Below are 14945 nucleotides of genomic sequence, written 5' to 3'. Positions count from 1 at the left end.
CATAATGATATAATGACATTTCTGATCAACATGGGAAAAGGGCTTTATGTACATACCTTTAGTTTATATTGTTATTGCTGTTGGCATTGTTATTCTTATTGCTCACACAACTATTATACTGTCACAAAATATTCACTGTAAAGATTGTGCACTTGTGGGGTGGTAAATAAAATAAAATAAAATAAAGCATAAGCTAATAAAATAAAATAAAATAAAATAAAATAAAATAAAATAAAATAAAATTAAATTAAATTAAATTAAATTAAATTAAATTAAATTAAATACAAAGGCCTAAAAATCAGGTCAGTGGGGCAAAAAGGGGCTTGATCCTGACTGAAATTATTTAAATGGTGTAAATATAAAAGTGCCAGAAATAATGTATCTATTCTGAATTCACTGTAAATATTGGACACGTTTGGTGGGATAAATAAAATAAGACAAGATAAAATAAAATAAAATAAGTCCCAAAAATCAGATCAAAGGTGCAAAAAGAGGCTTCATCCTGACCGAAATTATTTAAATGGTGTGGATAAAAAGTGCCAGAAATAATAACATACACTGAATTCGCTGTAAATGTTCTACACTTGCGGTGGAGTACATAAAAAACAAAATAAAATAAAATAAAATAAAAATAAATAAGTGTAAAAAAAAAAAAAGAAAAAAGAAAAAAAAGAAGCTTGATGCTGACTGAAATGATCAAATGTTTGGGTAAAAAGTTTCAGAAATAATGCGATGTGTCCTGTTTGTTTGTTTGTTTGTTTGTTTGTTTGTTTGTTTGTGTCTCCCACACTGAGTGGGGGATCCCGGGCCAGTGTAGTGGCGGCTCACGTCACTCCCCAGTGAAGCTCCACCTTCAGGACAAACCGGAGCCGGGATCTGCGGCTGCCGCTTGGCCGGGAGCGACCGGTGGGACTCAGGAGTAAGCAGTGAGCTTGTTGAGCGGTGTTTCTCTTGTTTTTCCAGGCTTCTGTCCCGGTGCTGTGCCTCATGCTGGACGCAGGAGGGGGGGACACGGACGGGCACTCACCAGTGTGTCTTGTTGCTTTGGTTAGGATGAGCCTCTGATGCCTGCTGAAGGACAGGATGCCCAGCAGCGGCGCCGACACACCGAAGCCCAGCGCCCTCATCCCGGTGTCCACCGCCGCCTGCCTCCTGGTCGGATCCACCACCTTGTTCTTCGTCTTCACGTAAGTTCACCTCAGAAAAAGTTGCTTGTTTTCCCTGCTTGTTTTCCCTGAACAGCTCTCACAATTGACGGAATCACCCATCTCCATCCATCCATCAATCCATCACTGTGCATCATGTGTTCCTCCAGAAAAAACAAAACAACACATTTACTGTCTTGCCTTTCATTTTTCGACTGGAGTTGCATTTAAAGACTTAAAAAAACCTCAACTATGTGTATTCCTCTGTCGCATCTGCATTCATTTCTATCTTAATTTATCCTCTGACTCGATGCAAAAGAAGCTGTGTGGGTGAAACTAAATTAAAATACAGTCTGATTGTTTGGAAATTATTTTTTCAAAACATGTGAAAATAGCGCCGTTTCTTATTTTTCTCCAGTCTCTCCCTGTTGGCAGACGCACCAGGGGCTAGTAGGGTCTGACCCGGTTGGCTCTCAGTGTGGTCTGGGTGCCGGCCCATATGCTCCATACTCCAGTCCAGCCTCAGAGTATAAACTCAGTTTATGGGAATAAGCTGCCCACAATAAACATGTATCAAAAATCATTATTAACCATATCTGTGGCTATCTTGGAAGAAATCAAGTCAGCACATGGCATTTATTTTGAATTAACACAAAGTGCATGTAAGAATCAGTCAGCCAGATTGCATGTTATGTTTTAATACTGTAATTTTAGTGTCCTTGTTCTGCCCTATTTGCAAGGAAAGAGAAAACTTGCGTAGACTGAATAGACTCACACCTCTTACTAGTTCTGGCTGACATGCAGGAAAAAGTTATTACTAGCATCCATCCATAAGTGAAACACTCCTCTGCTCCAGAGTCCAGTGTTAATGATGCCTGCAGGTTAGTCAAACATATTTCCTAGACTGCATACAGCCACCTTCTCTTGAAATATTCAGTTTCTATGGATTTTAATCCTGATTAAGAATGAGGGAAAAGCCAGACCAGAGTTAGAAATTAAAGAACTCCCTTTCATTATGGAGTTACCTGAAAGTCTCCACTATTGATCGACTGCATGAGGAGGCCGAGCACAGCAGCTCTGTGCTAAGTGTACTGACCCTCGACCTCAGCGAGCACGTCTGCCCTAGTTTCTCCTGTATTCTCCAGCCCATCACTGTTTCTGCTGGATTCTGCCACCAGATTGGGAGTATGGGATTAGGATCCTTTGGCGGCTACCATGTGATCCCCCCCATCTGGGGAAAATTGATTCTGACTTCTTTGAATTTACTATTAGCTATTTGAAGATGTGTCCAAGCCTTGTTAAATATTTACTATTGCCCTCTTTGGACTGGATTTTGCTATAAAAAGCAAAATAGGTTTCTCTGCCACTTGGAACCCCTAAGCAACTTTTAGTCCTGGACTTCACACACTGCTGCATAATTGTTTCTTAATAGTGCCTACAGTAAAGTAAAACACCAAATTTAGACCCTTAGTGATGGGAAGAATTGGCGATTATACTGTATGTTAGGAAAATTAAGCATGTCAGACAGTTTTAATCTAATGAATGCCAGTTTAAACAGACATTACGCCTAATATTTCAATATTAAAACAGATGTTCTGTAAGGTTTAAGAGCACAAATCACCATCTGATGGGAAAGTGATTGAATAAGGGCAATGAAAAGCGAAATCATTGCTCTCATATCCTTTATTTAAAGCATATTTTGATCTAACCTGCTGCTGGTTATGGCTGAGTGAGGCTTGTTTAGTATGTCTGTATTGTTGCTGATGTGATGGATTGAATCGGTTTCTCTAATTGGGCCCGTAATGCTCACCAGGCAATATCTTTAAACCTATAAAGAAAGTAAATATGGTGTGATCACGATTGTGTGTAGCTGTTAGTATGCTAGACTTTTTTAAAGGTTGAAATGATCAAGACTTTATGTCGTGTAAAGCTTTTTAATGAACTCGGCCCAGCAGGATAAAGTCTAAAATTTCTAAATTCCAGGCTCTAGGTCTCAAAATGCCTGCTCAGTATATTTCTGCTGTCTGAAAAAAAAAAATAGTCCAAACTCTCAGCTGCTAATTGGTTAACAATTTAATATTCTGCCATAATATCTACAGTTTAGATTATCTTGTGTGTCTTAGATAGTCAAACAAGATAGTATTGTTGTAGCCGGCCGACTCTTTGTTGGTGCTTGTAATCCTGAGGCATAGAGACTTAAGGCGGTCCAGATCAGCATGCCACAGGAAGTTAGAATAATTTTCTTTTAGGGCAAAATCGTCAGTGATTCCCCACTGAATATAGCTGCACTGTAGTGTGAGCAAAACTCGTTTATATCCTGTCCTGCGTGTCTGCCAAGTCTGCAGTGGCAGTGTCTCCCTTCCTCTAAAAGCAGAGATGGACAGGTGCCACATTCTCTTCAGCCTCACCTTGCTAACGTTGAGTGAAAGGGACATTCCTTGTCGTCTGTCATAACAACAACCTGGCCTTCAATGGCGATGCTGTGAAGCACAGAGTCAGAAGTGAGTGCCAGTCAGGCCCCGTGTGCTCATGGGATTTTGCTTGGGAGTGCTCTCAGATGCATTAACACATTGCAGTGCCTTGTCAATATTCCTGCTGCCCAAGTTTACCTCCTCCTTTTGGCCTGTCAGTTAAAATGTGTCAACAGCTTACTCGAACAAGGCAGAGGAAGCATGCACTTACTGTAAACCTCACTATTTTTATTTATTTAATTGGTTCAGAGAATTTGACAGAGCATGCTAATGAACACCAGTATAAAACACAAGATGTAAACATGCCAGAGTTAGCAAGAATGATCATTTACATGCGTAGTCCTTTGGCAGGTAACAAGAAGTACAAGCAATATAAGCAACAATATGCATATACAAATATACAGGTACATAATGTTATTCATGAACTAATGGCAGAGGATAGCTGCTAATGTTCATGCAGTGATCAGCGTCTGCATGTAGGGTTTTGTGTGTGTTTGTGTGTGTGTGTGTGTGTGTGTGTGTGTGTGCATGCATGTTTCTGTTTGTATTTCCACTGCAACTTTGACGGAGTTGGAAAAGGACCTTTTAAACTGGAGGCTTTGAGTCTTCCTTTGCCCGATAAGGTTCATCAGCCGCCGCTTCCTGCTTTTGTTCCTCTGGCCTTGATATTTTTTCAGCGTTAGTGCTTATTGTTGCATATTGTTAACTCAGGCTGGTCACCTACGCCCAACAAAGACCAAACCCCTCTGCAGAAATGTCTTGGTGAATAAGTTATGCAACACCATGCCTAGTCTGAGGGATGTTAACAGGGCCAGGAGAACCATGTTTATCCAATGGCAAAATTGTGCTCATGATGTTTAGGTGTACTGAAATAATGAGCCAAAGCTTATTCAACATATAAAGCATACATTCATGTTGATTTTAACATTTGATTTTTTGCACATTTGTAGAAACAGTTTGTCTTTATTGTATATAGTTAAAGCAGGAAAGATGGAGGGGAGGGTGGATGACTTGAGGCAGAATTGAACCCGCTGACTCCCGTTAGCCATGTCTTGCTCTTTCTGCCAGCTCAGTAAACTGGCCCTTCAGCAGGCTGAGATCCAGATAAATAAGATTTCACTGTAGTGTTGTGCCCAGCTGATGTATGTACACTTCAGTAATACTCAATGTCTGAATGGAGTTGTGCACTGTTGATGTTGTGTACTGAGATATTTGACAAATTCTAACTTTTATCAGCCTTTTTACTATATTCCACACATCCTCCAACAATAACAGCGACAAATCTCAGCCTGTCGAAGGAGCCTCGGCTGCCAGCAGCGCTGAGCTCGCTGCTTGACCGATGGTGAGGCGGCTGTGCCACTGACCCACTGCTGGGATGAGGGGCAGCGTGCAGATTGCAGAGCAGCTTACCGTTCTGTGTGATTTAATACAGCTCGGCCTGGGCTGTTTCATTAGCTGGGGCTTGTCTTGCCACACTGTAGTGTAATGAACTGTCCTGCCCTGCTGTCCAGATGGTCTCAAACCGATGATGGAGGCGGGCGGGCCGTGCACAGGCATCCGCACTGTAATCCCTTCCACAAGAAATCAGTGGGATGACCTCTTACAGGCTCCCTTCACCTTCTCTGTTTCATCTGCACTCTGGAGCGAGCTTATTTGGCTTGTTGTTTTGTAATTGTAACCTCACCATTTTGAGAATTTTACTGTCAGTGTAGCAAAACCGGCAAACAGACTGGTTAAAAAACTGGTTAAAAAAGAATAAATTAACTTAGCCCTTTGAACTAAGGGATAAAGAACTTTATCGACGGAGCAATGTGGACCTCAGTCACTTTGCTTAATCACTGACGCCAACAAAGTGGTCATGCATGCAGCCTCAGCATTGGCAAACAGAATTTGCTGATTTAAAGTCAAAGTCTTTGATAGATCTCACTGTAAAGGAGGTTGGGAAGGAAGAAAGGATCTAATCTGGACAAGATAATGAGTTAAAAATATTTTAAAGAATAATCTAGAATTAAGAAGATATTAGTCAGCTAATCCCTCTGAATTAACCTTTTTAAGTGGGCTTCACTGAAGCTATAAATATCTTTTATGGTATGATGGAAGGAGCGCTGTTACACAGAGGTAGCTACATGGCTGGCCTAATATAAATGATCAGCTGGGTCAGTTTAAGAACATGTCAAACATGACCATATTTAGTAAAAACGACTTGGATACAAATCCTAAGCACCAGCTTTAGGGGGATCATGTTATGCTCCTTAATCTTTTTGTAGCACTGAGCACTGTTTGTTTAGATCTTCATAATTTGATTATGGTTAAATTTGTCTAGATTTACGTCGAAAATCCAGTTTTATTTTCCAGTGTTTGCTCATCAACTATGTGTCCAAAACCAAGGTTATGAGTGCTGTAACTGTCTCATTGTGGGAGGGGGGCTTTTGCAATCACAGACTGAATCGACTGAATCTATTGGGCTTATCCCGTGGCAGTATAGGGTGCTGTGTGATGTATGGCGAGTCTTGCCTGCATGCACCGTGTGTGTTTGGCGTCTAATGTGAGGATTCCACAATGCACCGGACGGGCAGAATGGTCTGTAATCCAGAGTTCATAATCCAGGGATTACTAGGTTTGCAGCTGGCATGGCATCACTAGGCATTCCTCTGGGGGGTGTTCCCCCTCCCCCCACGACCTAAAACCGGCCGGGGGGTTTGGGGGGATTGGAATTACACTTGGATAAGGCCTATGATTGAGGTGCACGGTTCTTAAATTTGTTTCAGTTTTCACTTTTAATCGGAACGCATTCCATTGGGTTTATCATTCAGAGGTGCTGATGACTTCCCGGCACTTTAAGTGAATGCTGATAAATTTGTATGGAAATGTTGTGAAGTAAATCAATTTCACATGTTCACCTGGGCCTTACTCTTATCAGTTTTACAGCTATTGTCACTGCGTTACACTGTGTGTATTACCTATATAGATTAATTACTATGCTATGATTTTGTGCGCGACTTTTAACTCTTTATATATGAAAATTCCCACACAGAATATAGGTTAAAATGTGCCATTCAATCAATCCCAGTTAATATAATCCAGTGAACCGTCCCGTCTACCACTATAACCTGATTACATTTCCCCACCCTCTAATCTCACACTGAAGAGATATAATCATACTCCCATTCAGTTTAAGTCAACATCTCTACAGCAGCTGAGATGCGAGGGGGAAGATATAATGTTTCTCTCAGAGTTGACATCACACCAACTTTAACAGCTTTTCCATGTCAAAAGTCTGAGGAAGGCAGTTTAGAGAATCTGTGGTGGTTCTTGACTTTTTTTCCCCCACCCCATTAAAGTGTTTTTTTTCCCTCATCCAATGTGAGGGTCTAAGGACAGAGGAGGTTGTATTGATGCGAAGCCCCTTGAAGCAAATGTGTGATATTGAGCTATACAAATCAAATAGTCTTGACTTATACAATTTACAGATTAATTGTCCTTTAATCAGTTCATATCACAAAAAAAACTTTAAATTTAACAATATTTTTTTCTTCATTTATTTTTTTTCTCATCTAAAGACACTGAGTAAACTCCTTTGTAAGTTTATTATGGCTATGCTACAGTGTATTGTGGCTCCACTGTTCAAGACAAAAAGCAGATATTTGCATTTCATATCCTTTTACATAAACAATCTTGTGAGAGCTTTTTGGTTTTCCCATCTTCAGCAGTAATGTAGGGAGTCATATCCAACTGGTATCTTCAGCTTCACACTGTGGTCACTCTGTGGTGCCTGCGTGCTGCTGTCATGTTTATCAAGTTGATGATTCACAAGAGGCTGCAAAATGATATTTCAGATTATGGTTTCCACATCATTTAAGCCACTGCATGTGTACAGCTCAGTTCCAGCGTGCAGCGTGTAGTGTGACGAGTTCTTCTATTGCAGAAACCATCGACAAATCATTTAATCCTTGGCTCCTGTTAATTCTGAATTATCTTGCATTTCATGTTCAATCAATCAGATGAACGACAAGTCTTGTGAACGATAGCATTTCCCATTTCCAGAAAACACTTTATGGGACAAAGGCTGGCCCTAAGAATTTAATCTAAAAAATAATGTCCTTTGAATGAATGAGAAGCAGATACAGTAAAAAAAAAAAAAAGTCTCTCATACACACTTTGTCCTGTGTGCATGCAGCTGCCCGTGGCTGGCTGTGACCGTCTCCCCCGCTGTGCCACCATGCTGTGCCATCCTCTTCCTTTTTGTGATGGCCAACTTCACCATGGCAACCTTTATGGATGCAGGTGTACTCCCAATGGGTTAGTAGACAAAGTTGTTTTACTTTTGCGAAAGATCCTTTTTTTTTTTTTTTATATTTGAAGTTTTGTCAGAGTGTTAGCTATTGTCATTTATGGTTTTATATGTACTTTCAACTGGATTTGCTGTGTTCCAGCTAACGAGGATGAGGACAAGGATGACGACTTCCGGGCTCCGCTGTATAAGAACGTGGATGTGAAGGGGGTCCAAGTCCGGATGAAGTGGTGTGCTTCGTGCCATTTCTACAGACCCCCACGCTGCTCCCACTGCAGCGTCTGCGATCACTGTGTGGAGGTTAGTGCAGGGAGGGATGGACAGATAGAGGGATAAGAGGAGGAAGGGACAAGGAGATCAACAACAGCAAAACCGGAGGGTGTGGAAAAAAAATCAGGCGATGAATTGAGTGGCAAGGGCAAGAAAATAAAGGACATGGATGGACGGAGGGAAAGAGGAGAGCGAGCAGGGCTTAAAAGAGTGGGGGAAAGAGTGTATCAGTGTGTGGACAGGAGTAAATAAAGAGGGATTTTTTTTTCCAGAGAGAATGATGGACAGAGGGTGATGGAGGGAGGGAGAGAGATCCCATTAATCAGGTTAATCCTTTTCTCAGATCCTTTGTGGTCTCTGCAGAAATGAAATCTGAAAAGGGTTCAGACAGCCTGTGTGAAACAAAGTATATTTAGACAGCACAGTTAATATTCCAGACGTTACTGATCCTCCAGTGAGCGCTTGCTTTTTGGTTGCATCATTAGTGCTGTACTCAATGACCATGTACTCTTCTGTCTACTTAACACTGTTGCTGCAAGATATTTGACAGCATGGCCTCAGTGTTAGAGGTTTATTCTGTTGTCCTTTTTTGGGGGGAGTCTTGTCCCTCGATCATTTGTGTTTTTCATGAAACTGCTTGTAGGACTTTGATCATCACTGCCCCTGGGTGAACAACTGCATCGGGAGGCGGAACTACCGCTACTTCTTCCTGTTTCTGTTGTCGCTGACGGTGCACATGGTGGGCGTCTTCACTTTCGGCCTCCTGTATGTCCTGAACCACATGGAGGACCTGTGGAAGCTGCACTGCACTGTCACGTATCCTCACACATACCAGCGCTGAACCATATGACACCAAAAAAAAAAAAAAATGAAAAATTGAAAAAAAAATTGGAAAAAAAATTGAAAAATATGATTCACGATTTTAGTAGGAATAATCATTTTCATTTTCACCCAAAAATATTAAAATGACGATATGATTTTTGCTGGAGTCTGTACCAACATGTTTTCTTACACCTGGAGAATACAATTTGTGGGCCAGGATCTCTCTGTAGCGCCATAAAACTTTAATTACAACAATATTTTGTCACACATTTTACCTTTATCAAAAAATTGCAGCTCCTGCGATTTGGATATTGCACTTGGGCATGTTGTAGTTTCGATAATATTGTCATTAATTCTGCAGCCCTAACACATACTCACTGTGTGTGTATCTGTGTGTGCATTTATGTGTGTAGAAGTGTATGATTCACACTGAGACTGATGCAACACGTTTTCCTTGACAGTACGTCTAGTTTGGTGGTGATTAGTATATCAGGGCTGTTTTTCATCCCAGTGCTCGGCCTGACTGGATTTCATCTGTACCTGGTCTCCAGAGGACGCACCACCAACGAACAAGTCAGTCTGACTGTCTGTAACACATACATACGCCTTCACACATCGATGCAGGCTCACTGTGAGGGTAGCTGTATTGTTGAGTGGCACCAATAAGCCAAGCCTCCAGCGAAATTTAACAGAAAAGATCTGCAACAGTTCACCAGCAACTTGAACTTGCCAAATAGTGAGCCTGCATCCATGCGTGAAAACGGTTTCTACTTGTTTATAGTTGTTTATTAATGATTACAGTATAAGATGTTTACAACTAGGGCTGGGTGACAGGGAATAAATCAAATATGGTGTTTTTGACCAAGTACCTTGATACTGATATTGCGATGATATTGCAAGTGTGACTATTGGTGTTTTCATAAGATATTTACGAATAAGATTTTTGATAAACAGTCATCAGTAATTTGGATATTATGAACAAGCTGGAACAGTTTGATAAGTTCAGAAAACTACATCTCTTTACTGTCATGCAGACAACACTTATGCCATCTCATGATATTAAGATATCTAAAATCGAGGATGATGTCTAGTCTCAAATCATGATATCGTTATAATATTGCTATTTTGCCCAGAGAATTAAAATACCACTAATGCTTAATCTATTTCAAAGGGTTTAAATATAAAATAATTATGTTATACTTTTGTTTCCACAGGTAACGGGGAAGTTTCAAGGAGGAGTAAATCCTTTCACACGAGGCTGTTGCAGCAACCTGGAGTATCTGATTTGCAGCCCCATGTCTCCAAAGTAAGAGACTTTTTCTGCTTCATGCACAGCAGATAAACACAGTAGATTAAGATAAACCTATAACTTACTGTCACTGTGTTCTCTCTGTTCTGTCACACCAGCTACACAGAGAGGGCCTGTAAGAAACCAGCAGTCAGAGTCCAGCCTCCCTTCCTGAGACCAGAGATCGAGAGGCAGATCCCAATGAAGGTCAGGGACAACGGGATCCAGAGCTCCGATCTGCAAAATAAAGTATGCATGCATCAATTATGCCTTCCCACCAATTACTAGCATTTTCCAGTCATTAAATTTGAGTAATAATTCCTCACATATCTTGATCTGACGATAGTCGTGCCGATGATTGAGGGCTATGATCAGTTCTTTCATGTGCTCCTGTTTTTGCCTCTGCCAGGGCTCCTCAGCTGGCAGCGTCGACTTGTCAAACATCAAACGGCTCAACACTCCACCACCGCTGCCGCCCAAACCAGACCACGCTCTGCTGAAGAGCCAGCTAGCCGCCCTGGACGGTACTATCACTCATATACTTTTATAGCCACACACAGCACTGACTTGCTATATCTGCCTAGATCTTATGTTCATAAGCTGCCACTGTATGAATCATTTTCAGTCAGTAGTCACAGCGTAACCTCTTTTCCAGAGATGGGACACCACACCAAAAGCATCATTCCTGCATCCATTCCAACTGTGCCACAGCTGCGACCGGTCCTGGAGGCGATATCCAGAGGCTCATCACCCATTCCTCCAGAGCAGGTGTTTTTATAACTCAGCTATTAATAAAAAATCTTTTGTTATAGTGTAGGAATCGGAATCCTCGATTTTGGAGGTAATTTGACCGGTCTCTGACTGAAATTGTTGCATACTGTCTGTGTTGTTGTTTAGCTGCTGAAGACATCGGAGCTGCAGGGAAGTAACAAAAGTCCGGACCTCAAAACTGATTCGAAACCCAGCCCTGGGAGAGCCAAACAGCAGGACCCTCTGCCCGTCCAGCCCAGCTTCCCCACCAATCCTGTTTCCAGCCCGCTGCAGCTAAACTCTCTGACACTCAACTCCCGCTCCCTCACACTCAAACACAACTATCGACACAGCAGCAAATCCCAGCTGCCCGCTATGCATTCTGAGGCGCTGATGTCCAACCCCATGTTCTCCCCCTCTAACGTGCTCGCCAACCGCAGCAGCAGCCTCTCTTATGATAACCTCATCAGCCCTGCAGACCCTCAGCTCATGGCACAGAGAGGGGGGCCTCCAGTGGGCTACCATCCCCACTTCATGACCCTGGGCCCAGATGGCTCCATGGTGCAGCGGCCTCCTCCTCACGCCTACAGTCCAGTGTTTTTGGGGGTCACCAGACATTCACCCCAGCCCAGAGACCCCTCTCCGTCTATGCAAGGTCTCACCCCAAGAGATCCGTCTCCTTCTTTACAGGGCTTCATTCAAAGAGAACCTTCTCCCTCTTTTCAAGGGCTAATGCCGAGGGACCTCGCACCCCAAGGCATAACACTGCGTGACCTCGCCCCGCCAGGTCTGGCCTTGCGCGATATAACGTCACAGAGTCTGTCTGCTCGAGAACTCGGCCCGCAGGGTTTGACTCCTCAGAAGTCGGCTGCTGTGCGCTACGACAACCTGTCAAAAACCATCATGGCATCTATCCAGGAGCGAAGGGAACTGGAAGAGAGGGAGAGGTTGCAGCGTCTGCACGCCAGATCCCAGGCCCTGTACGGCCCAGACACAGGTGTCTACGACATCCCTAGCAGGCGGAGCCTCCCTCCAGACAACGTCCGACCCCGTGGACCAACCCCTCCGGCCTATGGCTCCCGGGAATTTCTAATGAGTACTGGTATACTTGGTTATGGGATCAGGAGTTCACCTCTTTCTAGCTCCTCTACGTCTTCTCTCACTCGTGGTCCAAAAACGTCGAGTTCACCTCTGCACAGCAGCAGCAGCAGCAGCCTGCAGAGCAAGGGCCGGTCCTCCTCTCCAGCCTACTGTCTTCCAGACAGACAGGCCCAGCCGCTCCCCTCCTCAGCATCCACCCTGCCCCGTATGCCCTCATCCTCCACCTCCTCTGCATCGTCCTACACCTCCTACAGCACCATAAAACGATCTTCACTCACCTCCTCCTCAGAGGGGAAGGACTCTGTCAGCCTGGGGGTCCTCAAATAACAAATATTTGTTTCTAACGGTGTGAATAACACCTCTATGCAGTGTTAGCAGCAATCTTCACAGCTCCCAAATGCTTTGTAAATAAGAGGCTGTCTGGGATGTTCCTGTGTAGGAGGGTGTGTGAGAAACAGAATTGTGCAATGAAGGGAAAACTTTTTGCAATATTCTTACACATGATGATGATGAGTTTCTCCTGACTGTTGTTAATTCAAAAAGTCGTGCCTCCTCTTACAGACAGAGAGAGATCTATAAATTCAGTCAAAGCAGAAGAGCTGTGCGAAGAATACTGATGACCTTATTGTTTGTTTGTATGTTTTGATATTGCTCTTGTGAAACAATCTAATACCGCACGATCAAATTAATTTGTCTCCCCATGAAAAATCCCTATTTAGTAATATTTTGTAGCTGTTTGTATAAATAAAATGGATTTGTTAATTTTTTTTTCTTGTTTTGTTTTTGTTCTTGTTTTTAAGTCACCTGTCTGCTGCTTTGTCGAGAGTGAGAATGGCCATCAGTGAACATGTTGCAGAAACAAGAAATAACACGGATATATGAACAGAAGCAAGTAACAGAAACAAGAAACTCGAGCAGCAGAGGGGAAATTGTATTTTGACTTTGGTCATCAAACTTTTTTCAAAGACATTCAGCTTTAATTTCAGTTGCACTGTGAAAACAGCATCTCTAATACTTGTATAATTCCTTCAGTATCCCAAGATTATTTTTGTTCATTGTAGAATAGATAGCATGTTTATGGAAATAGTAAGCAAGGTCAAAAGTGTGAAGACTACATCACTGCAGCCCTTGACATCTAAAACTCAGCCCCAGAGTGAACTTCAACAATTATATAATGGCTTTAAAAAAGTGTATTTCAGGATTTTTCCTCATAAAGTCAACAGTACAGAAGGTAAGAAACAAGAGAGCCAGAACTTATTAAGTTTATTGAAACACAGCAGTGTGGAGGAAGAGTTAAGCTCGACGGCCCCTGCAATGCCCTCCTCTGTGCTCTGCTTGCACATGGCACCCTCTAGCGAACAGTTTCAGGAGGTGGTAGTGCCGTGTACGTCATATAAGTTGGGTAGACACCATGATCCAGTAGATGTTGCTATTGTATGTAAAATGCCCCAAAGCAACATCTAGTGGATGACAAGTGCTATAGGGGCTGCTAAGGTCCCTTCAACATCAAAATCCCACATTTAGCTTGTAGAACTTGAAGTTACAATCCCTAAGAATAATCAGCACAGGGATCCATTATACTTGTTTATTATCAATCTCCAACTTGTAGATATAAATAATGAACACAAAACCTGCATTTTTAAGGTATCAGTGGTCAGTGGTCTGCCTTTCAAAGGGCTTCCAAGGCGTCCAAGGGCAAATTGAGGAATAGTTTAATTTCACTAAATTTTGAGTCACTTAAAATTTTTACAATACCAAAAAAAAAAAGAAAAAAAAAAGCATACTTTACCCAAACTAAAATAAGCAGGAAGGACAGACTGCACTCGAGCACACTGACGTACTTAGAGCCTTTTATTAGATTCAAAGCGACAAGGCTGACGTTCCAGCTGCAGGCGCTGCATCTTCCTCAGAGCATGAAACTAAAACCAAAATATTTTTTTTCATATTACAACCCTAGGGGGGCGAAATCCCTTCAAATGGGAGTCTGGGGCTTAATCAAAGTCAACTTGGGGGTCATGAACGTAAAAAATAAGTTTGAAATCTCCTGGTTTAAGGCACGCACCACGCTGTGACATCATGGATTTGAATCCGGCTGAGGATTTTCGTTGCCTCACATGTCATCACCCTGCAGCTCCTTTCTCTCTCCTCTCTAGTAAGGGCAAAAAACAACAACAACAAAAAAGATCTTTAAAAAGTTAATTGGCATTGCCTTTTATGAGATGAATGAGTTTTTCTACCTCTCAGAAGCGACCCAGCAGGAAACAAAATCAGCTACAGGAGTTAATGATCTAGCTTTCATGCATTAGCAGGTGAGGGTCAGATGAAAACTGACATGACAGGCAGCAGCAAACGCCTCGTCTGTGGATGTGCCCGTGTGTCATCTGGAGTCTTTGTGACAGAAGTGTTTCTAATTACAGGAACCTCTTTGTCTTTTCTTTATTTTTCTTTTACTTTGAAACTATTGACAATCACAAGTAGAGGTTACATGATTGCTGTGTAAGCAATGAATGGCAGTACATGACTGTTGATTCTATGCAAGCTGCAGGTTTTTATGTGACTCACTGTTGCACAAGACCAGTGGTATTCAAACATTTTCATGCTCTGAGCCCTGAGACTGATTGTCATTAAGCTGCAGATCGCTCCATTTTAAGTGATTATGCTATGTATTTAATTATTTAGACATCACACTCCTAGAAAATGGATTCAAGGCGGTGAGAGTAAACCATAATGTTAAAACAAGCACTCATACTCTTTTTTGCTATATCAGTTTCTTGTGAATTATATTGCACTAAAAGAAACAATGTCTC

At 42.2% G+C, this 14945-nt stretch overlaps 1 protein-coding gene across 1 annotated transcript; it reads left to right on the top strand.

Annotated features, from left to right (window-relative positions):
- Positions 1–857: 857 nt before the first annotated feature.
- On the top strand, positions 858–12878 carry zdhhc8a (zDHHC palmitoyltransferase 8a). The gene is made up of 11 exons (XM_030065417.1): positions 858–919; positions 1053–1187; positions 7794–7915; positions 8050–8207; positions 8821–8993; positions 9470–9572; positions 10214–10305; positions 10407–10536; positions 10697–10811; positions 10943–11055; positions 11185–12878. The coding sequence occupies exons 2-11, from the start codon at positions 1084–1086 to the stop codon at positions 12463–12465; spliced, it is 2391 nt and encodes a 796-aa protein (XP_029921277.1). The 5' UTR covers positions 858–919; positions 1053–1083; the 3' UTR covers positions 12466–12878.
- The last annotated feature ends 2067 nt before the right edge of the window (positions 12879–14945 follow it).

This window comes from Myripristis murdjan, chromosome 12, assembly GCF_902150065.1.
Source record: "Myripristis murdjan chromosome 12, fMyrMur1.1, whole genome shotgun sequence".
Taxonomy (NCBI): Eukaryota; Metazoa; Chordata; class Actinopteri; order Holocentriformes; family Holocentridae; genus Myripristis; species Myripristis murdjan.
Note: the sequence above shows the minus strand (reverse complement) of the source record. Positions and strands in the feature narration are given on the sequence as shown.